The sequence below is a fragment of the Alligator sinensis genome, unplaced genomic scaffold (genome assembly GCF_000455745.1).
Source record: "Alligator sinensis unplaced genomic scaffold, ASM45574v1 scaffold1457_1, whole genome shotgun sequence".
NCBI lineage: Eukaryota > Metazoa > Chordata > Crocodylia > Alligatoridae > Alligator > Alligator sinensis.
The window spans coordinates 308,510-332,005 of NW_005842845.1; the positions used below are offsets into that span (position 1 = coordinate 308,510).

General features: G+C 45.0%; 1 protein-coding gene across 1 annotated transcript in view; it reads left to right on the forward strand.

Moving 5' to 3' along the window:
- Positions 1-23,496, forward strand: part of MUC16 (mucin 16, cell surface associated) — a 27,204-nt gene that overhangs the window by 2,136 nt on the left and 1,572 nt on the right. The window contains exons 5-36 of the mRNA XM_025191643.1: positions 780-806; positions 1,125-1,267; positions 1,372-1,439; positions 3,520-3,692; positions 3,916-3,942; positions 4,248-4,390; positions 4,496-4,581; positions 5,602-5,765; positions 6,410-6,436; positions 7,195-7,340; positions 7,437-7,504; positions 8,561-8,733; positions 9,470-9,496; positions 9,772-9,917; positions 10,018-10,085; positions 10,372-10,544; positions 12,684-12,710; positions 12,989-13,137; positions 13,227-13,294; positions 14,067-14,239; positions 14,930-14,953; positions 15,139-15,281; positions 15,382-15,449; positions 15,891-16,063; positions 17,843-17,994; positions 19,265-19,332; positions 20,136-20,290; positions 20,838-21,001; positions 21,164-21,231; positions 21,983-22,158; positions 22,265-22,309; positions 23,278-23,357. Coding sequence (XP_025047428.1) covers positions 780-806; positions 1,125-1,267; positions 1,372-1,439; positions 3,520-3,692; positions 3,916-3,942; positions 4,248-4,390; positions 4,496-4,581; positions 5,602-5,765; positions 6,410-6,436; positions 7,195-7,340; positions 7,437-7,504; positions 8,561-8,733; positions 9,470-9,496; positions 9,772-9,917; positions 10,018-10,085; positions 10,372-10,544; positions 12,684-12,710; positions 12,989-13,137; positions 13,227-13,294; positions 14,067-14,239; positions 14,930-14,953; positions 15,139-15,281; positions 15,382-15,449; positions 15,891-16,063; positions 17,843-17,994; positions 19,265-19,332; positions 20,136-20,290; positions 20,838-21,001; positions 21,164-21,231; positions 21,983-22,158; positions 22,265-22,309; positions 23,278-23,357 — 3,392 coding nt within the window. The remainder of the gene's footprint in view (positions 1-779; positions 807-1,124; positions 1,268-1,371; positions 1,440-3,519; positions 3,693-3,915; positions 3,943-4,247; positions 4,391-4,495; positions 4,582-5,601; positions 5,766-6,409; positions 6,437-7,194; positions 7,341-7,436; positions 7,505-8,560; positions 8,734-9,469; positions 9,497-9,771; positions 9,918-10,017; positions 10,086-10,371; positions 10,545-12,683; positions 12,711-12,988; positions 13,138-13,226; positions 13,295-14,066; positions 14,240-14,929; positions 14,954-15,138; positions 15,282-15,381; positions 15,450-15,890; positions 16,064-17,842; positions 17,995-19,264; positions 19,333-20,135; positions 20,291-20,837; positions 21,002-21,163; positions 21,232-21,982; positions 22,159-22,264; positions 22,310-23,277; positions 23,358-23,496) is intronic.

Genomic DNA, 23,496 nt, shown 5'->3' on the forward strand with positions numbered 1-23,496 from the left:
CAAAACAAAGCCAGTGCAGAACAAAAGCTCACATTGCCCGCAGGGAGCACACTGCTGGCACCTCTCCTGCAGCGCTCGGGGAAAGGAAAGGCAGCTCCCACCGCATGCAGGCACCCTTCCTAGACCTCCAAGCACACTTTGGGCAGCACACAATGGCTTTGCATGCCTCAGGCTCTGTACACCACAGTCCTGATCAGATTTAGTCTGCAAGAGCCTACCCTTCCTGCAAGGAGAAACAATGCTGAACTCCAGTGAGCCACAGCCACCACAATCCAACCTTCCCCCACATACCCCTAGCGGCTGATTGTGGGCCACAGCTACTGTGTAGGTGGGAGGAGCAAGGGCTTCCACAGGCACCAGCCAACCCATGAACCCCCTAAATGGACGAGATAACTCCACATGCAACTCATTGGCAGGTCATGCCCCAGCCCTAGAAAAGCTCTTGTTCACAGCTCGGCCCACATCCTGAACTGCAGGACTTCACTTGGAGAGCACTGCCACCACCCCAGCATGGAGCCCCACATTGGGCATCATTACCGTGGCAGGAAAAGTTGCCTACAGCTTATCAGAGTGGTTGTACTAAAGCAACACCCAAACATGTACCCTTATTCACTCTATGATCGAATAGCCTTCACCTACCGTGAAGGATCCTCCAACAGCCCCATTGCTAATGAGGACACACTGCAACAGGGAACTCATGATGAGAGCTTGGGCAGCCAACCTTGCTCTTCCCTTGTGCTTCTTTAGATCCCGCTAACTATTTAATTTTCCCATTGCAGGCTATAACGAAGCACCAGCTCTGCCAAGTGAGTATATGTCATTATTAACTATCCTTCAAACACAGACCCTGGGAAGCCACACAGCTCCACAAATGGGCCCCAAACAAGTGGGGAGAGGGGGGTATATGGATTTCAGGAAACCTCTGCAGTCCTGGTAACTGAGTGAACTGAGAAGGGGCTCCCAGCTCCTGATGTCAACACAAAAGCCCATTGCCCAAGACACATCCTTGATCCTGCAGAATGGGACATATCTTCCCATGATTGGGGGGCGAGGAGAGGGGGGCCATCTCCTCCGGGGACAGACTGCATGTTACAATTGAATGGTTATTCACTTTTGCTTTCCAGCTACGCTGCCTACTACAACGTTGGCTGCAGCGGTCGAACACTTCACGGTGAACTTCACCATAACCAACCTCCAGTACACCTCAACGCTCGGGACTCCCCATTCCCAAAAATTCAATGCTACGGAAATAATCCTGACCCATTTGGTAAGGGAAAGTAGCTGCAACCTTTCCCGGGACAAGCCCTGGGGGCCACAGTCATTATGGCCCACCTCGCAGGACCCTCACTAATGCCATCCTCTTCTTGGCAGCTTGATCCCATCTTCCGGGAGAGCAGCATCGGCCCCGCTTACATGGGCTGTCGGGTAACAGCTTACAGGTGAGAGCTTGGAGCTGGGTAGGTGCCCTCTTCAGTGTGGTCCAGAGGCACACTCACTGTTTTCCTCTTTGGCACTGCGATGGGGCCAAAGCGCATCCTTTATGCATCACAACCTCTACCTCAGCGTTGGGCAAATTACAGCTCATGGGCCAAATCCGGCCTGCCAGGCACTTTCATGAAGCCCGTGGTGCCAACCAATGAATTGTACCTCACCCAGGCCTTCTGCCTACTTGGGTGGGAGTGAGGCACTCATGCATACAGCCCCCACAACATACCCTATGGCACCTCGCCCCCACCCTCATGGGCGGAAGGGCCCTGCCCATTCAGCAGCAGCTGTTGCCAGTGCTTCAGGCTTCCCCCAACCCACTGGCTTCAGGGAGCAAGTAGGGAAACATTAGGGGTGGGAGTGGGGCTGCAGCTGGGTGGGAGCGTGGGACTGACGGCAGCCAGAGTCCACACCCAGGGGTGTGGCGGCAGCGCAGAGCCAGGGTAGCTCGTGTGTGGGTGTGAGAGAGAGTTGGGGATGTGAGGAACCCCACCCCACACACTCTCCCCATGGTGTGCAGCCCTAGTAGGGAGCGACAGCAGGGCCACACACTGCAGAAAGCAGTGCAGCCCCTGCCGGCTGTCTGTATAGTGGGTGCTCCCCACGCTCGTGCTGCCGGGGAGGGAAGCCCCATGCTCTGGAGCCGGCTGCCTTCCCCACCCCAGCTGGCTCCAGTGCCTGGGGCTTCTCCCCTGTGTCTCACCAGTGTGGGGAGCGCTGGTGATATGGACAGCCGGCGGGGGTGCGCTCCTTGATGGGATGTGCTGCACTGGCTGGAGCCATGCCCCCGCCATGCAACAGCTGTGGGGCTGGGCCCCCACACCCCTCCCACTTTCCCACACACCCTACAAATACAACACACCCACACCCTGCCCCCACAACCCCACACATATACATAACCCCCAACATAGCCTATCCCCCCACACACCTGGCTACACAACCCACCATACACACACACCAACCCCCACCATACACAGACACACTCACCATACACCCCCTATACGCCACCATCCACACACACCCACACCCCCCACACTATATACAGACTAAGAATTAATCTTGAGTCGTTATACAATTTCCTCTATAGACAGGACACTAATGCAATCCATGACAAAAATATTTTTTGTAATACAATTAAAATATGTTATAGTAGGTGTTTGATTTTAGGGTATGGGTGTGTGGTACCGCACAAATGCCACATACCCACACCCTGCCCCCACAACCACCCACATGTACATAACCGACAACATACCCGACAACATAGCCACACAGTCCCACATCCCACTACACACACCCAACCCACTTCCAGCATATAAACACACACACACACACACATCCACTCACCATACGCACCCCCCCACACATCACGATACACTCTCACACTCCCAGCCATACCCCCACCACACTATATACAAGACTAAGAATTTATTTTGAGTCCTTATGCAATCACCTCTATATACACTATACAAACACAAATGATGACAAAAATAATTTTTTTTAGGAAAATTAGAATATGCTACAGTAGGCGTTTGAATTTTAGCATATGATTTTGTTTTTTTCTAGTTCTAAGATGGCAACCCCTCCTGCCAAAACAAGTATTTCTGGGGTCTAGGGTTAGGGGTGTGTCTTCAGGTCCCAAGATGGTGACCAGGGGGCAGGGCAACCATCAAGGGATGGGGCTACCCATGTGGCCCTTCAAAGCTCACCAAACCTTGTTAAGTGGCCCTCCCCCCAAAATAATTGCCTGCCCCTGCCCTACACCTTACTGCTCGCTCTGGGCCTAGGATTAACACCTGTGAAACAGGTCCAAGCCTTTCAAATCGCATGGGTCAAGGGCCTTGCAGAGTCAGCTCATGTTCCCTTGGGACACACTGCAAGGAGGCAGGAAGCGAGTGCGATTTACATTTCCAAAATGAAAGTTGGCATGTTCATGCCGACGTGATGCAGAAAATGCTAGGAAACTAGGGAGAGAAGGAATCTGTGCTGGAGAGCTGTCTGAGTGCAAAATATCATCTGGGCTCTTGGCTTTTGCAGACTCGTGAGGGACGGGGGCAACACCAGGGTGGATGCTGCCTGCACCTACCGAAGCGACTCCACCAGGCCCCTGTTTGACAGAGTGCGTGTTTACCATGAAGTGCGCAACAGGACAAATGGCGTCACCCAGCTGGGCCCCTACACCCTGGACAAGGGCACCCTCTACATCAATGGTAGGCAGCACATTTTGTAGCACTGGGCTCATGCTGTCGGTAGGATCATCTGCATAAATCCACACACCGTTTCCCTGCATGTACCCAACGGGCTATGAACATCCAGAGAAAAGGAAGTCAGCACAGAATAGAAGCTCACCTTGCAAGTCTTGCTCTTCATTTGTCCCTCTTTTGCTCCTGTGCCTCTCTAGACTCTTCTCATGATTTCCCTTTCCCATTGCAGGCTATAACGAAGCACCAGCTCTTCCAAGTGAGTATATGTTAACACTGACTGTCATTCAAACACAGACTCTGGGAAGCCACACAGTCCCACAGCTGGGGCCCAAGATGGTGGGGGATGTATGGCTTTGTCTGGACCTCTGCTGTCCAGGTACCCAAGTAAATGGGCCTGCTCCTGAGAAGGGTCTCCCATCTCCTGATGTCAACACAAAAGCCCATTGCCCGCAGCACATCCTTGACCCTACAGAATGGGACACCTCTTCCCATGATGGGGCCATCTCCTCTGGGGACAGACTGCATGTTACAATTGAATGGTTATTCACTTTTGCTTTCCAGCTACGCTGCCTACTACAACGTTGGCTGCAGCGGTCGAACACTTCACGGTGAACTTCACCATAACCAACCTCCAGTACACCTCAACGCTCGGGACTCCCCATTCCCAAAAATTCAATGCTACGGAGAGAATCCTAACCCATTTGGTAAGGGAAAGTAGCTGCACCCTTCCTCAGGACAAGCCCTAGGGGCCACAGTCATTTTGGCCCACCTCGCAGGACCCCTCACTAATACCATCCTCCTCTTGGCAGCTTGACCCCATCTTCCGGGAGAGCAGCATTGGCCCTGCTTACACGAGCTGTCGGGTGACGGCTTTCAGGCGAGACCTTGGGACTGGGTAGGTGCCCTCTTCACTGTGGTCAAGGTGTGCTCGCTGAACTCCTTTTTGGCGCTGTGATGGGGCCAAAGTGCGTCCTTTGTGCATCAGAACCTGTACACCGTACCACTCTGTCTGTGCCAAGGATTAACTCTTGTCAGATTAAGCCAAGTCTTTGCAACTGCATGGGTCAAGGGCCTTGCAGAGTCAGCTCATGCTGTCTTCTGACACAATATAGGGAGGCACCGAGCCAGTTCAGTTTACATTTCCAAAATGAAAGTTGACAGGTCCATGCTGATGTGATGAGGAGGAAAATGGTAGGGCACTAGGGACAAAGGGAATCTGTCCTGAACAGCTAGAGAGCACATAAGTTTCGCTGGTCTCTCTGCTTTGGCAGACCCATGAAGGGCAGGGACAACACTGGGGTGGATGCTGTCTGCACCTACCAGAATGACCCCACACCACCCCAGTTTGGCAGTGCGAGCTTACCATTAAGTGTGCAACCGGACACATGGCATCTTCCTGGGAGTCATTAGTGAGTTAATTATCGTTACCATCAGTCATGTGTCTCTCACCAGTCACATGCCCTACAGCTGAATAATTGAGATAGCAGTACTGCCCAAGTGGGCTGTGAGGATATATTCATTACTAATTGTGAGGCACTCTAACAATGTCACACCAAATGTGTCATGCAAGATAGATAATTGATGTATTATCAGTGTTTATGTTAGTTTGAGGGGGAATAAATATTTCTGTAGGTTATTATTTTTCTGAAAAGAGATGTGTATTTGCCCATTACTGATGTCTGATGGTTCCAGAAGTTAACTTCTGGTCTATGGGGTATTGAGGGTTAGACTAGGTGACTGGTCCATGAGGGCATCTTTGTCCCTAAAAGTAGGCAGAGGAATGAAGCAGAGATTGAGATATGTTTTATCATTTTCTAAGTTGACATTTCTGATTTTCTGAGTTCATAAATGTGTAGATACATATGCAGGTTTCTTAATTCAAGAACAAATGTGCCGTTGTCTCCATTTTTCACAGGGCTAGGAACAATATCCACGTAGATGCTGTCTGCACCTACAGACGCGACTCTACAAGCCTCAAGTTTGACAGAGTGAAGGTTTATCAGGAGCTGAGCAACAAGACAAAGGGCATCACCAGATTAGGTCCTTACAACCTGAACAACACCAGCCTCTATGTCAATGGTAATAATGAATGACCCACTGGTTTTTATTGCCGACATACATACAATATTAGGAACTGGAAACACAATTTAACACGTTGCAATATAAGCAATTTGAATTGAAGAGATACCATTCACGTTATTCATGCAGCCCTTTCCTATCCTCTGTGCACCCTGCTAATGTGTACCCTTGCCATCCAATTAACTCACACATCTGCCGGGGCTTTATCCCTTAGCTGTTATCCAGCAGCTGTTAGCTTTCTGTATAACAAACCAGTTATCCAAGAGGCATGAGACAGTATTAGACTGAAAAGCAGTAAAATCTTCATGGCCTGACTCTAATTAGGACTATTTTCAATGTTTTTGGTCAGTATTTTCAAAATGTGGCCTATATTTTTAACCAAAATACCTCTGGTAGAATATATGATAGAATAAATATCAAATACAGAGAGATGGGATTGAATAGAAACAGTATCTGAATATGCTGACATCTGGGCATGGTCTCAAGAGTGGACCATGGACTGAAGCCCTGTGGCTATGTGATAAACTTCTTGTTTTTAGCTCACTTATTTAAGAGAGGTTCAGCCACACCTCATTTCTGACATCACAGCTTCATTCTCCAGGTTCCTAGATGTCTTTATAAATTTTTATTCATTTATTTTCCAGGTTATAACGAACCACCCGTTGTGTCAAGTAAGTATCCTTACGCATCAAATCTTATTAAAGGCAGTAAAGGAGTGATGCTGTAGCCATGATGGACCATGAAATCTGTGAGAGGGAAGGATTTTTGTGGGTGATCATTTTGCCACAAAAATCCTTACCCTCTTGCATAAAGGCAGTGAAAATGTTTAAACTTTAGAAAGTTCACATTTAGTGACAATCCTTGCTTGGGACCCAAGAAACCCTAATTCACGTGTTTAACATTCCCTTCTCTAGAGAAGTCCAACAGGAGGCTACAACATTTAAGTACCACTAAATCGCTGCATTGGTGTTGCACTGCAATTCAATCTCCTTCGACACCAGTATTGCTAAATAAATGAATAAAGGGTCAAATGTCTATCCTGCTGTAAAGTGGAACATCAGGCCAGCGTGGTAACAGCACATGAGCTTTTATGGCTAGCGATGCCGCTGGCTTCACATTTGGCTGACCTGGAATCCCTAGTCCAAATGCTCAGGTACCCATTCACAGCTGGATCAACTCGTAGCAGGTCTAAGCGCCAGTTTGGTTTGACGCTCAAATTCATATACCTGGATACATATGTCAGATGACTTCACTCTTCTGCTCCCTTGCCCTCCACCCCAACAACATTCATAGCCATGAAAGACTACCATTCAATGTTGAGCATATCCATTCCAGTAGCGAAGTGCTATCTTAATGCATCATTGCTGTAGCAAGCATGTCATTATTTGCTTTCTAGTTATGACTGGCTTTATGCTTTTCCTTTTTGCAGCAGTCAGGCCGGCTACAATTCCAATTCCTGTAAAAGATGAACGTTTCACGGTGAACTTCACCATCACCAATCTCCTTTACAGTTCAGAATTTCAAAACCCCAGTTCTAGCAAATACAATGCTACTAGAAACACTCTGGCCCACATGGTAAGCCCTGTTGAATCACACCCCTCTATTTCATTACAGTATGTTCAGTATTTTGTTTTATTTCTTTTGACTTCTCAATCAAATCCTTGTTGGCAGCTTGACCTTCTGCTCAAAAACAGCAGTATTGGCCCTACCCACACTGGATGTACAGTAGTAGCATTAAGGTAGGCATCACATGCTTAAGAAATTAATTTTGTTACATAAGGCATTAGAGACTTGTTGGCTAACAGACATATGTAGAGATATTTCCTTACTATTTAAATAATCCAACACTCTTGGCCGTGCTTTGTAAAATTAGTAGCAATTAATTTTGGCCACAAATAAATTTAAGATGCATAGCATCCCCCAAAGTTGCTTTCCATACAGAGGATCTTCTTCTGATCTTGCTTACACTGAGTTTACCCTGCAATAATCCTACTTACTCTGAATTTATGTCCCATGAGACAAAGAGGAAAATCAGACCTTGTGTGTTTGAAAACAAATGCACATTGAACTTACTGGGCGCATCTACACGTGTCCCTGACTGCGCAGTGGTACTGCACGGTCCTGGTGGTGCATGTAGGGTGGCCATCATAGAGGACAATCCGGTTGTCTTCTATTGGTACGAAACCAGACGCCTTTATGTCCTCTCTTCAAGAGAAAAATAGAGGACATAAAGGTGTCCAGTTTCGTATCTATAGAGGACAAAGTAGCAGAAAACCAGCATGTCCTCTATGATGGCCACCCTAGGTGCATGGGCCACTTTCCACCCTACCGTGCAGTAGCAATGAGTTACTGCGCAATAGTGGCGGTGTCCCAGTTAGTGCCCACCAATGCTACGAGCTACACAATGTAGCTTGTCGCTACAGCAACATAGTCTCGTGTAGATGGGCCCACTGAGTCTTCACCAATCCAAGCCTAGTCCTCATTACTTGGGTGAAACTCCACTGAAGTCAACAGAAGTTTGCACCAAGATAAATGGGAGAAGAATCTGACTTTGACTTACGTTTTAATGGAGATTAATCATGGGCCACAAAATGATTGCCCTAGTTGCATATCATCGCATGAATGTTACATTACAGGAAGCAGATGATTTCATTAAGTACTTCTAACATTGCTTTACTACATTGTAAGGAAAATTCAATCACACAGTAGCTATAGTCTAAGTGAACGTGAATAAACTAATGCCCATAATTGCCCTTCACATCTGCCAAGCTGTAAACAAGTATCTGATTTCTTAGATCCGTGAAGAATAATGATGACACTGGCATGGATGCTGTCTGTACCTACAGACACAATCCCACAGCTTCCCAGTTTGCCACAGTAAAGATTTACCATGAGCTCAGCAACATGACAAGAGGCAGCACCAAGCTAGGACCCTACACGCTGGATAACAATAGCCTCTACGTCAATGGTAAGTAGCACATCTGCTTTGAACTGCCATGAAACTTGCCCTCTACTCATGATTTGATACGAGTTGAGAGAGGGAATGAAGAAATTCTAAAAACACGGCAGCAATTGCAAGAAAATCTGAACAGCAGCGTGACAGCAAGTGTCGGCCAATCAGAAGTAGCTTGATTTCCAAAGTTGTGATCTATGTAGTCTTTTACTTGTACTTTGGGCAGGGGGAGAGGTTAATAAATGGTCAGAATCAACACTAAGCCTGACTATGACCCTATCCCAGAAATCTTGTATAGCTCCAAAACTCCAGATTACTGAAAAGTATCGCTGGTCAGAAGACCAGTACGAAAATGAGGCACCACTGAGCACAAATCCCATTTATGCAATCAAAATAATGTAGGATGTAGGCCAGGGGTGGGCAAAATGCGGCCCGGGGGCCGGATGAGGCCTGCCAGGCCATTCTATACAGCCTCTGGGGCCCCTAAAAAAATTAGAAAATTAATATTTATCTGCCCCTGGCTGCCTGTCATGCGGCCCTTGATGGCTTGCCAAAACCCAGTAAGCGGCCCTCCGCCCAAAATAATTGCCCACCCCTGCTTAATGTACATTTATAGCAAGCCAGTTATCGAGTGAGTGCTCTTCTTTAACACGCCCACCCAATATTTCTCCCGTGACAGAGAGTAAAGTATTTTTGTGTTTTAGTGATAATATTCCTTGTCCTCTCTCTCAAATATTCTCTTTTTTCCCAGGTTATAATGAACTACATCCTGCACCACGTAAGTATCTTTAAAGTATCAATGCACATTAAAATGTTGGGGACTTCATCTTGTTAACTAACAGGCTATGGAAAAGCTTGGACTAGTCCAGATATATTGCAGCTTTTATAAAATAATGCTGACAGAAGCATCTGGCACACTTCTTAAGGGACTGTAATTTTTGTATTCTTGAAGGCACCTGACAAGCCAGTATATGCCACTTCTACTCCATCCTTTAAGGAGGAAATTCAGGACTTACTTTTTCAAACAATAAATCTCCTTAAATTTCCTTCCAGCTGTGAACCCAGATAAAGAAAATCCATTACCAAGACCAGAACACTCAACATTAAACTTCACTTTAACCAACCTCCGATTTACTGTGGATCTGGGGAAGCCAAGTTCTCCCAAATTCAATTCTACAGAAAAAATAATGTGCCATTATGTAAGTCAGACACACACATCCTGGCTTGACTCTGTTCATGTAATACATCTGATCTCTCTCTTTTGACATGACATACTCAATAAATATTGTTCTTCACCAGATTGGCCTTCTACTCCAAAAGAGCAGCATTGGCACAGACTATATTGGATGCAAAGTAGTGGCTTTCAGGTGAGAGGCATGTTACGGGAAGGTTTGGTTCCTTATTTTTCTAAAGAATTGCTTCCTCTTCCCGGTCTATACATTAATATTCAACACAGTCACTTCTCTAGGCTTTGAAACATTTGTCTTTTCGGAATGGATAACTTCATCAATGTGCCTTAATTGATGTCATTCAGAACGTTAATTTTAATTTCTGGGACCCTTCATCGTCTCTGATAATATGTCTATTCCTACACTAGAGATTAATACAGAGACATGAATGATGGATTCAAATGTAAATTTTCTGATTCCCCAGGTCAGTGAAGAATAGGGATAACACAGGAGTGGATGCCATCTTCAGCTACAGAAATGACCCCACAGCTCCCAAGTTTGACAGAATGAAGGTTTACCGTGAGCTAAGAAACATGACAAATGGCATCACCAAGTTAGGGTTCTACACCCTGGACCACAAGAGCCTCTACGTCAATGGTAATGAGGCAGTTTTTATTCACTTTCATAGAAAATGTCAATGATGTCTTATTTTAATATTGATCATCTTGAAAATGGCATGAAAAGGTTAAATATCCCCCAAAACCAACCCCCACCCTCCCCAATGATGGGGTCCATGCTGTATGAATAACTAAATTATTCCAGTAAAGAAGTCATATTTCTGATTTCTAAAGTGATAAAAAAAATGTTATTATTAAATAGATATTAAAACACCTTGGCTGCCTGCAGACATTTAAAAAAAGAAAAGTGCTTTACCAGCAGAAGCAGCACGTTACTTTGACCCGGCTCCACAGCTTCAATATAGATCAGGCGCTTCAGTGGGGCTTTTTGGCACTTTTATCTAAAGCTGATTCAATCAGCTATTAGATACAAATGCCAAAAAAGAACCAGTAAAGCACCTGATTTATATAGATGTCAGGTGAGCCGAGCCCAACCAATGCACTGCCTGTTCTGGGCATGTGTTGGGCTCAGCGCAGGGCGCAGAGTTTAAAGTAAAGCACCGTTTTGGTTTGTTTTTTTAATGTCTGCAAGCAGCCATGTGTGGTAACCCTGCTAAATGTAGTGGAAGGACTCAAGACATTCCAGACCCTTGTGGGGTGCACAAAATCATGTTGGTGACACAACTGATGGCACTCTTTCTTTCAGGCGAGAGCTATATGAAAACCCAGCTCTAAAAAGAATTCATCGTAGCCTTAAACCCATTCCTGTCCAACACAGCACTCTAGGTGCCTGTACATGAGCTGGGAGGCTACTCCAACATGCTGTAATTACAGCACATGCTAATTAGCATGCTCCAACCAGCCTTCACGTCTCGTGTATCAGCATCCCTGAGCTTCAAAATGGTGGCAGAGGCACTTTAACTAAAGCTTGTTCAATGATTTAATAGATTTCATAGACATTCGGGCTCAAAGGGACCTCGGGAGATCATCAAGTCCAGCCCCCTGCCCCAAGGGCAGGAAGTCAGCTAGGATAAATATTTAAATTTATCTTTAGATAAAGTGCCCCTGCCGCCGTTTTGAAGCACAGGGATGCCGATACACAGGATGCTCTGCATGCTTTAATTAGGGAAGCTCTTGGAGCCACTCTAATTAAAGCACCCTTGGAGCACATGTAAAAATGCCCTCTAGGCTCAAACAGAAGTGCAGCTCCCCAGTCCAGCTCACGGTGCTTTGCAGAAAGCGCCATGAGTTAGACCACTCTCCCCAAGCCACCACATGTTAGGAGGATAGAGGGTTGGCTCCAATTCAGAGTCAGTCCAGGGGGAGAGGCTGCATCTCTGTAGCTTCTCTCCCCCTAGCTCTGTCTCTGCCTCACAGATCCGATGCTGTCTCAAGATGGGTGGAGAAGGCAGGAGAGGGAGGTCTCTTCTGGGGGTTCATGCTAGAGGTGGGGATGGGTGGACTGAAGTCCTCAACCTTCAGAGGGGGGCTCCTATCTACCTCCCCCCCACTCCAGAACATCTGGGGAACCCCCAGACCAGACCTCCCTCCTTTCCCTTTCCCTCCTTCCATTTTGAAAACAGCACCAGGAGCAGAGCTGGGCTGCATCAGCTGAGCCCTACTCCTGGTATGCGTAGACACAAACTAATGAAGGCGCTCCATTTTGGAGTGCCTTCATCTGAACCCTTGCAATAAGGGTTCAGATTGTTGCAGGATCGGGCCCTTTTAAAGTGGCCTGCAGCCAGGCACTTGTGTTTGGTCACAGCTGTAGACCACTTTCTGAAGCCAGATTGGACAAAAATAGTCAAGTCTGTCTGCTCCTTCTAATTCTGACTTAACCTATTGCATGTGCTTTGGACCTATTGAAGTCATTTGAACGTAAGTATCTCATCTTTCGGCATGTGCTATGTACTTTACTAAAAAAGAATGGATGCTGAAAGCTGAAATTCAAGGAACTGGGGACATGAAAGGAGATCCTCAATACCCCACCACAGGCTGCAGGAAATCACATCTTTTAGATGAGAGAGAAAAATCAAGGTCAGGGCTTTTTATGATAGAAAAGACACCTGTTTCTAGGAGTAGGACCAAAATATAATATGGAAAGTTTGGTTTCCTTCAGATCCTTCAGTTTCTGTTCCTTCCGGCTTAGTCTTAATAAACTTTTCCTTTTCCTTTCCAGGTTACAATGAACTATCTACACCCCCACGTAAGTAGTCTTTAAGAACAGATGCATGTAAAAACACCGAAAGGGCATTGATATCCAGGTGCTGGCAAAAACTGGTTGTGGTGAAAGTCAGATTAATCCAGACATCCTGAAGGATCTGCAGTACCTACAGAAAGCTCTGATGGAACCAGAATCTAGGGAGCCATATAGTCTAAGTCATGCAATTTACTTTCTCCCTCAGCTGCATTCTTCTCATGTGTGTTTTATGGAGCTTTCCTTCTCATTTTCTATCTTGGGGATTTTCTGCTTATCTCTTCCAGCTGTCAAACCACCCACTACACAAAGCCCAACACCAACAACACAGCAGTTCACGCTGAACTTCACCATAACCAATCTCCGATTCACTCCAGATCTCGGGAGACCTGGTTCTCCCAAATTCAGTACCACAGAGAAGATAATGTGTCATTTTGTAAGTCTAAGTCGCGTTCTCCTCTTCTTCATGGTTTGGTTCTCTCTTTCTTGCAATGACATGGCCTCATGAAATCTTTTCTTTGTCAGATCGAGCCCCTGCTCCAAAACAACAGTACTGGCCCCAACTACCTTGGCTGCAAAGTGGATGCATTTCGGTAAGAACGGTATCATTGGGAGGTGAACTGTAATACTAGGGGCTTACTCAAATCGCAGAAATTCCAAAATCTGGCACTGCCCACAAAAATCGGGCAATGCCTGCAAACTCTGTGAAAGAAAAACAAACTTACTGAAAATAAAGGCTGGATCCCCAGTGGGACTGGCTAAGAGGGCAGCCTATCATGCAGCCCTACCCCTCCTCACCAATTGGCGGAACCAATCAGTGGCGAGAGGTGGGGGGGGGGGCCCAATGGAGCCTCTTGGTCAATCAGAGGTCAGGGGGACACCATGATAAGCCCTAAAAAATGGCAGCTGGTCCAGAATCTGCCCACAAAATGGGCCACCTGCATCCACAGGTTGGGTTTGTTTGGCAACCATTGATCCTACTGGATTATGGTGTATGCATGAGAGGTCACCAGACTGTTGATCCATATGCCTAGGTAGGAGTTTTGGAGGAGTGGAGGCTGCCCAGACTTTCCATCCCCCCTTTAGGTCACTGAGACAGAATCCAAAGGTCAGACCAAGTCCAGGTGTTTGGTGCCTCCATCCTTGAGTTGGGTAGACCCCTATTTATTACACCCTAGTAAAGAGATTTCATCTCAGTTGTCTGACATCTTAACATTGAAAAGTGCTGCTTTCCTCCTTTATTTTTGTACTGCAGTATTCATAGATCCAGCTAGTGCCCACAGCGGCCTCGTATGCTGTATCACCCGAGTAGATAGGAGTCATTTTGAACACATACATCATTAACAGATTCTTCTGATTCCCCAGGCCGGTGAAGAATAGGGATAACACTGCTGTGGATGCCACCTGCAGCTACAGGAATGACCCTGCAGCTCCCCAGTTTGACCGAGTCAAAGTTTATCGTAAGCTGAGCAGCATGACAAAGGACATCACCAAATTAGGACACTACTCCCTGGATAACCGCAGCCTCTATGTCAATGGTAACCAAATGATTGTCTTCCACCTCCTTGTGGTGCTCTCCCAGCACTTTGCTTAGCATGTGTGAAATGACTACGGGTAAACCCCAAAGTACACGGGAGAGAGGAGAGTTCATAGCGCAAGGAGATGGGCAATCTGAGCCACTCCCAAGTACTTTAATTGTGAGCTCCAAAGCCAGCAGATTTCTCTTCCCTCTCTGGAAACAATCCTAGAAGAAGGTGAATTCCCAGGAGGTGGAAGGGGGTATGAAATCCATGGAAGTGCGAGAGACAACCTGCTTGGACCTTAGGCCCCAGGTCATAGGATTCTTAGGCATATGCTTATCTCAGGCAAAGCTGCCATCCCACTGAGGTTCAAGACATAATGCATGTGCTTAAATGTAAGCATGCGCTGAAGCGCTTTGTCACTTTATGGTCTTATTTAGGGAAAGTGAGTAAGATGACATAAAATCTAATCTACAATAAATACACTTATTTATAGCAAGTAATAAATTATTTAGGAAACCATTGATCTCTTTGGAGTTTGGCTTCTAAATTGCACGAGCACTTTTGACTATTTCACCATTTTTCAAAAGTGATGTAGTCAGCGTTTCCAGTGGTTCACTCCTGTGCCATCTCTTTTGTTATTCCCATTTTTCCTTCTCTTAGTGAAGAGCTCCGATTCTTAAGGATCATTTCTTTTTTTCTTTCCAGGTTACAATGAAGTGCCTGGATTATGTAAGTGTTTCTTTTTCCAAATTAATTCATACAAATAAATTGACAAATGCTGGAGGTCACTGGGGGGGGGACATTCTCCAGAGCACTATTCTAGTCTTGAGATCTGATAGGACTCGGAGTGTTTTTGCGGGCAAAGATGACTTTTTAGATGCTTTGACTGTAATCTTTTCTCTCCTTGATCGCAGACCCGAGTCTAACTACCCGACAAAGTCCAACGGCTGGGCATTTCACGCTCAACCTCACTTTAACTAATCTCCGATACACTGCAGACCTGGGGGTACCAGGCACCCAGAAATTCAATTCCACGCAGAGCGTGATGAAATATTATGTAAGTCTAACAGAGCTACGTCTAGCCTCGTTTGCTTGATTGGCTCCATTGGTGCTCCCGGTCCCTGAGTGACAGACTCAAGAATTTTTTTCTTTGACAGATCGACTCTCTGCTCAGAGACAGCAGCATAGGGCCCATTTATACAGGATGCAAAGTGATGGCATTTAGGTAAGAGTCCTGACGTGGAGGGCGTGCTCCTACTCCTTTGTTTGACATTGTAATTAGGCCAGCCTGCCAGCTGTTGCAAAGCAATGCATTATTTACTGAAACCAAGATACTCATCCCAGCTGTGAACCTGGCTACAAATTTGTATAATTTAGTTCTTCCTAGTTATCTTCTTTATTTATAAAGGTAATACTGAACTTGCAAAGCATGGCAAATAAGCCTCCAACGTTGTTAAACCGTAATGACTTCATCTTGCTCCTTGTTTTGTGAATTAAAAAGCCTTATAATACAGCGACAGTGATTGTTCAGCATCCTGTAAAATGAAGATTGACGATCAATTGTGTCTAATGATTTCTAAATTTCCCTGTCCTTCACACTACCATAAATGATAGTTGATATTCTGCAATTTGTCATCATTGTCCTGAAGCCTCTTTGATTTTCTAGGTCCATTAGAAACAGTGATGACACGGGTGTAGATACCCTCTGCAGCTACAAAAACAACCCTTCGGTTGCCAGGTTCAACAAAGTAGAAATTTATCATGAGCTGAAGAGCAAGACAAAGGGTGTCACCAAGTTAGGAATCTATACCCTGGAGAAGAATAGCCTCTATGTTGATGGTAAGCATATGCCAAGAACATCTGAAGTTGCGCATGGGTAATTTAGAGCCTATAATTTGATTTAATGACCCCTAGATTCAAGATTTCCAACAGCATGTGATGAACTTCCCCTTCAATCAATGGGTTCTAGTTTATGGGAGCTCCACAGGCCCAGCATTAAGTCCAAGGGAGTCAGGCAGGTTGCTGCTGTCTTGGGAGTCTCTTCATTGGCTTCCAGTGTCTTCTGTAGGACTCCAGAGGGCTGAGTGTAATTGCATGTCCCATTAGTTAAATTAAGCTCGCCTCATTTCTCATATTTCTCTTTGGACTCTATACTTCAGTCATTGATGTCTCTTAAAAACTATAATGTTTCCGTATTTAGTAAAATGTTCACCGTGGGAGAAATTCTAATATCACCAGGCTCTCCTGGCCGTCTTAGAAAGAACACATGCTCAACAATTCGGCTCCTAGACATCCCCAGATCATTGTTACTTATGGACTTTACCATATCCAAAGAAATAGCCTAAGCAGGACCTTAACTGCTGTGTTTTTTCCTTCTTTAATACTTAATGTGATCTCACAATCTGTTGGATTGTACTGTATGCTCATTTTGTACATTCACCTTTGTGAGGCAAAAATGACCTCAATTTCCTTGGGTTCTTCATTTTAACTCTTCAATTAACTGTGACACACTTCTCCCCCATGCCACTTGGCAGTCTTCTTGTTCAGATGCAACTCCATGTCACCCTACTTCTGCAACCTAAATACTAAAATATATACATCATTCAAAGTCACAGCCATGCTTCTGTAAATATAGTGTGTGAGAAGTATAGTTATCATCCAAGGAGTTTGTCAATTAATGCACTTTATAAGTACTTTCGGTTGCAGAAAACACACAACAAATGTCCAATTTCCAACCGCACAGTTATGCTGGCTAAATGCCACCAGTTGTCTTTTAGGACAGTGCTTCTGCAACACAATAATAATAGAAGGGCCTTGGATGGTGCTTTGTTCTTCTGGTAGTCACTCACAACTGAAGTAGTCTCATCACACATATGAGAACAGATTCCCCAAAAATACCACAAGCAGAGACCTTCTAATTTAAAAATAAATGCTGGAAAAAGATTTGAAAATACCAAAGATTTTTAGCTAGTAGACATGAAAAAAAGCTCACTGCTATATTCATCTGGAAAGAGAGGGGTAGTTTGTCCCATCTGCCTGAAGTCAGTCAGAAGGCTGGGTAGATATGCATCTCTATAGACCAACTAAATAAGATGCATATATAGTGCGCGCATGCTTTCATGAATCCAAATTCTCTTCATCAGATGCGTGAAAGGACACGCAGAAAGCAAAGTATAAGGAGGAGAGAGCAATTACAATACAAAAGACAAATGGGGGAGGGAGAGAGAGCAGGGAGGAGGACAGTGCTAGGAGAGAGAAGCAAATGAGCAGGAAACCTATAGAATAAAGGAGTCACAGAAGCTATTCCAGGTGATGAAATAAAAATCCAGGGGCCTTGTTTAAATCATACCTAACACTGTCCAGTTTGCAGAAGATTTCTTGTTTTGCAGTTTCCCATTCAAACTTTTTTTTATTTTATTTTTTTTGCCCCATCACAGCAACACTGAGGTCAGCAATGAAGTGTCCAGGGAGGTTGAAATGTTCTGCAGTAGGCTTGTGTGTCTTTCTTTGTGCATTAATACAAGCCAAAGTCATATTTCTTTTAGTTATTCATCTAAAACTGCTGTTCAAGACAAACATACTTGACCACCCCATCTCCCCCTTTTTTTTTCCATTTAGGTTTCCACCTCTCAGAAACAGCTACTAACAACAACCCGATGCCAGTCGTTGTGGGCTACCAGCTCGGCTTTAAAATAATCAATGAAAAGCTAACCAACCCAGACCCAGCTTCTTCAGAATACCAGAAGCTGCTGAGAGACATCCAACAGAAGGTGAGCGGTTGCATTTTAGAAGTGATGGTGGGTATTCTGATTAAATTTTCACAGCAACGTTCACAAAAACTCTTGACAAATTTCTATTGTTAAAATTTGAAAGATCAAAAATGGTGTGGGGGTTGTTTTTTGGTTTTTTTTTTTAATTATTTCTAATTTCACAAAAAGTTCGACCAGTTCTGCTGTTGCCACTCACCATAGCTCCCCTGTGTATCATAAAATAATACAAAAGGTCTTATGATTTGTTCATATCCATGTGGTACCAAAGCTGTTGTAGTATTGTAAGCTCCTGCCGAAGCTATGGATTGTGTAGAGCCAATCCATTAAAGGCAGCTTTATGTAAGGGGGCAAATTTAGGAATAGATACAAATTGCTCCCAAACTCAAGAATACAGGGCAAATTTAACTCGCTTGTAAAAGCGTGTACATTGATCCCTTGCCTTGCACTAGATCCAAAGAGGATATAAATTTGTTTCTGACCCAACTAGGGAGCCTTTATGGTTTAGCTTAAGCAGCAACATTTCACGTCTTTAGCAGCACAATTTGCCTATACAGAATACGGTGTACATTGGCCAAGATGGCCAATCATACAGTCAAATCAACTGATCTTCCACATTGGGCGAGGGCCGTACATTCAGTTATGATGAGAGAAGCATGGAAAAGTAGGGCTGGAAGGATGCTTAGGAGGTCGTCTAACCCAGTGGTTCGCAACCTTTTTGTACCAGGACCCATTTGTAAACATAGATGACCACTCCTGACCCAGTGCCCCTCACTCCCAACCTGCTGCCCCCACCCACCCAGTGTGTGGGGCATGCGGGGGCCCCAAGCAGCCCCTCGCAGGCTGAAACTCTGCCAGCCTGCAAGGGAAAAGCCAGTTTCCCACATTTTTCTCCTATAAGGAGAAACCATTTTTTAAACTTAAAGTTCGTGACCCTTTCATCTATTCTCCCGACCCATTTTTGGGTCACGACCCACAGGTTGAGTAACGTTGATCTAACCAACCCAGACAAGGGTTTGTCTAACCTGCTCTTAAAAATGTTCAAGGATGGAAATTCCCCAGACAATCTGATCCAGAAGATTACCTGGAGAAGCTGCTAAACTTAAAGTCAACTTCTTAGAATTCAAAGGGATTTTCAAAAACCAACCAAAAACCTCTTACAATATCTAACTTTCAAATATAAAATCAGTTGCAAGTTTCTACTACCCGCAAGCCTCAGGTACATGGTCATCCCTCATTAATGGTGATATCTATGGTGGGATTTTTATTTCAGGTTAACAACATGTACCATCAGAGCGCTGTCCAAGATAAATTCCAGTATTGCAATGTCACAGGCCTGAGGTTTGTATTACAATCCAATCTTGGTTATTAAACACCCCAGCTGCTCCCCAAACTCCCCAGTTTTCATGCTCCCTTGCTCAGGGCCAATTTCCTCTAGGATCTCATGTTTGAAATTCTGTTCGATTCATGCCTTCGCTGAAAAAAAACCCTCAAGGCTTCCCCAAATCATGCCGTTACCTCTTCTCTCTCATAAATATGCCATGGGTTTAAAATAACTGGGAGTTAAATTGAGAAATAACTGGGAGTTAAACCCAGAAACCATCCTGTAAATGAACTCAGTTGGGTTGTCTGGACTCAAGTTGTGAGACCCATGGAGAAGGCAGAGGCTGAGTAATCTCCAAGACCGGGCATGTACGCAGCGTGGTTCTGCTCACCCAGGTGCTGCTACTGCCAACAGTCTGGTTCAGGGGGTCTATGCCTCTCTTACCTCTAGCTAACTGGTTTGAGGCTGCCCCAGTTTGGTGGGAACCAAAAATCATAAGTATGCCATGGCTGGATTAGGGGATCCCATCTCCAATTCCCTGTACACAACTGGTTATTCCCAGCAGGCAATCTCGTTTGAGATTTTCTACGGGATTTAGGAGTCCAGCTCCCATTTTCAAAAGCTTTGGGCACCTGACTCCCTTAGGTTCCTGTGAACATCCCAGTCTTCGTTGTTGCTGACAATCTCAGCAAAGGATGGGATTGAATGGATCAAATACGTCATTACCCTCCATAGTTGGGCCATTTGCCGGGGGCTTGAGAAAGAGTCTTTGCAACCTTCAGGCAGATTTATTTGAGAGCCTTGATTTCTCTGCACACAGGACTGGATCTGTAGTGGTTGACTGTCATTGTTTCTTCAAACCGGCACCCAACATCAGCAATGCGGTCGTCGAAAGAGCATTTCAAGATGGAACTAGGAATGCAACTGCCAACTGGCTGGGAGCCAGCTACCAGCTGCAGGGCATCTCGGTGGATGGTATGTTAACACTAAGATCCCGAATGCCCACCCCCGTAATCCAGATCCTCTAAACAAATTCCAAAATCCCCACTTCCAAGTCCTTTTTAGAACACAAATTCAATTCCATACTTCCTTGAATGGAGCCAATGAGTTTCCAGAATGGCTGTGTTAATTTGTGGTGCACCAAGTTTGACTCGCTCTGCCACATAGGGTCAGCAATGACATATTCAGTCTTTAATTGTTAGACATGTCTTTACATTTTTTTAATAAAATCCTTTTTATGGACACATTCCAAAATAAATGAGAGGATGGATTTTACTGATGTCAAGCTGGGGTTTTCCAAGGGGTTTAGCACCCAAATACTAATTAAACTCAAACTCAACTAATTCCATGGGGGTCTTTCAAAATCCCCAGCCTTAACTGACTTGTCCCACAAAGCAGTTCTGCTCTATTAGGTCTTCATCTAGTTTATATTAGACCTAGTTATATCAAGTTTTAATTAAACTTCTTCACAAGTTTATATTATGTTGCGTTACTGCATTGTGTTCCTGCTCTCTCTCCTCAGTTTTAGTCACCGACTCAATAACTGGTTCTTATAACTTGCCAAGCAAATATGGAAAAGAAAATTTCAAGCTGAACTTCAGCATCACCAACCTGCCCTACTCACCAGAAATGAATGATCCCAATTCACTGAGGCATCAGTTGAACAAGCAGCGGATTGAAAAAGAGGTAAAGGTCTACGTGTCCGTGATAAAGTTAATTCTGATCCCGCAGAGGTTTGCCATTGACTTTAAAGGCAGCGGAAACCAACTCCCTTGTCCTGTTTAAAGATAACCTGATAGATTCATCATTTTGTTCAGATTCCAATAATCTTTTTATTTCTTCCCTCAGCTTCAGGACATTTTCAGAAAAAGCACCCTAAAGAACTACTTCATTGGTTGTACAGTACAAAACTTTAGGTAGGTCCCCTCTTATGCATTGTATCATACAGAATAGCATTTCTGGTAATTCTTCTTAATTATTTACTGAAAACTGTATTCAGAAACCTATCGTTTTTTGGGGGGGAACCCCATTGGTTTGTCTGCCACAGCCAAAACCTCAGTGCACTAACACAGGCAACTAGGAAAGTTTCATATGAGGCCCTAAAACCATCGCATTTGTGCTCACTCATTTGCTATCCTTCTGCAAAAGCAAAAGGTGCTCTTTTTTCTGAGAAGAAAAAAAAAAAATGATTTTCACTTGCAAATAACCCAAAAGCAAAAATTAAATCACTTAATGTTGGCAATCAAATTCAAGTAGCTTCACAAAATCAGAATGAAAGCTGACCAGCCCCAGCCAAAAATATGCTCATTCATCCTTCTCTACGATCTTGGGTGATGATAAAAAAAAAAAATTTTTAAATCAGGTGTTTGACTTGTCTATCAGGAAACTACCTTCTCCCAAGGTAAGTGAATGGCTGAAATAATGGAAGGCTAGAGTTAGGAGTTCCTTCCTCTTTGCCAGAAGCAGATGTTATGCGAATTGTAAGAACTGGCCAATGCTAATAAAACATTGCTCAGACATCTCAAAGCTGGCCTTTACATCACTCTTTCAATGACAGTCCTCCCCCAGTTTCATACTTCCCATCTGTCTTGCTCAGTGCATTCGCTCCCAACGGTCTCGGCTGTGCTCATCTCCCAACCATAGCGGTCCATGGCTTTTCTTTTCCAGACGCATCTCTGGGAAAAGTTACACGGGGGTCGATTCCACCTGCGTATTTACACTGGACCCTTACACGAGGACCTTCAGAAAAGAAGATGTGTACGAGGAGTTCAAACAGCTGACCAATGGACTCACCGAGCTAGGATCTAGCTACAAACTAGACACGAAGAGTTTGTTTGTTAACAGTGAGTAACACTGGACAGCATTGAGAGGGAGGTTATGCCTGAATTTTTTTTTTCCTATTTCTTAACGTCTTCTCCATTCATTTACAAGTTGCCATTTCCTTTCCAGATTATTCTCCTCTCGACACAATGGCAGGAGACACTAACAACTCTGGTAAGTACTTTCAAGAAGGGATTTGCATTAAAGCTGCTGAACGTACTTAGAGCCAGGCAGAGTTAAATACACAATATACACAGAGATTGATTTGATGGCAAGCTGGGTCTCCCCGCAGACAGCCAGTGCACGCCAATGGCAGGAAAGCCATTCTGCCTATAGGAGGTCACACATGAACATCAAACAATGAGGATACAACTCAAGAAAGTTTTTTCCAGGCATCTTGTGCTAATACAACTTAAGCACTGCAATTTTGCACAAAACATAAGAGGGTGGCGAGCCGGGCCACAGCACGTCTGTACAAAAAGCGATGGGAAACTCTCACATCATTCACTGCAGCTCTACGGCTTATCTGTCAAACCAGGGGTGCTCAACCCTTGACTCGCAGGCTAGATCTGGCCTCTGGTGCCCTGGCAGCCAGCCTACGGGGCTCCCATCCCCTGGGATCGTGAGGCACGTGAAAGCAGGGGCTCCGGGAAGGCCCTGCCCCAAGAAGTCGCATTCATGCAACCGAAGTGGGGTGCGACCGTGCCATCGGATCCATCCCTGGGTAGCAGAAGTACATGCTTCACCAATACCACCATCCATCTCACACTTCTAGAGAGGTCCAATTAGTGACAGAGTTTTCCAGGAGCTGTTGAATCTTTGGTCTGTTGTCTGCAATTTGCCAACACAGGAACCAGTTGGCATCAGTTTGATGCCAGCATTTTTGCCCTAGAAACCTGGTTGGGATCCTGACCACATTTCCCACAGGCCCCTTGCGTATCAATCCAGTGCTAAGAGCTCTTGTGATCGATCTAAACTGCAGTCAGAGAAGCCCAGATTTCCCCCCTTCCTTCATTTTCACAACTCCTCTGTGCTGAACAGCACCCTTTTAACGGGGCTGTAGATTTGGCTTGGCATCTTATGCCTTGGACCAAAATGACTGCAGTCTCAAAGATCTGTAATGTGTCCTTTTGTCCTTCCAGAGTTATCATACTGGGAGATAATCCTCATCTGCCTTGCCGTACTGATTGGTTTTATCCTCCTCCTCTTCCTGGGCTTCCTGGTAAGTGGCTACTCTGCTGTGCTGGCTCCTCCCATTTATAAATACTCTTGTACCTCATTGGCTGGGGAAGTACAAAAAGGTGAGGGAAAGACAAAAAGGACTTTTGGATTGCTTTGGACATAGCAATGGGAATTCCTGC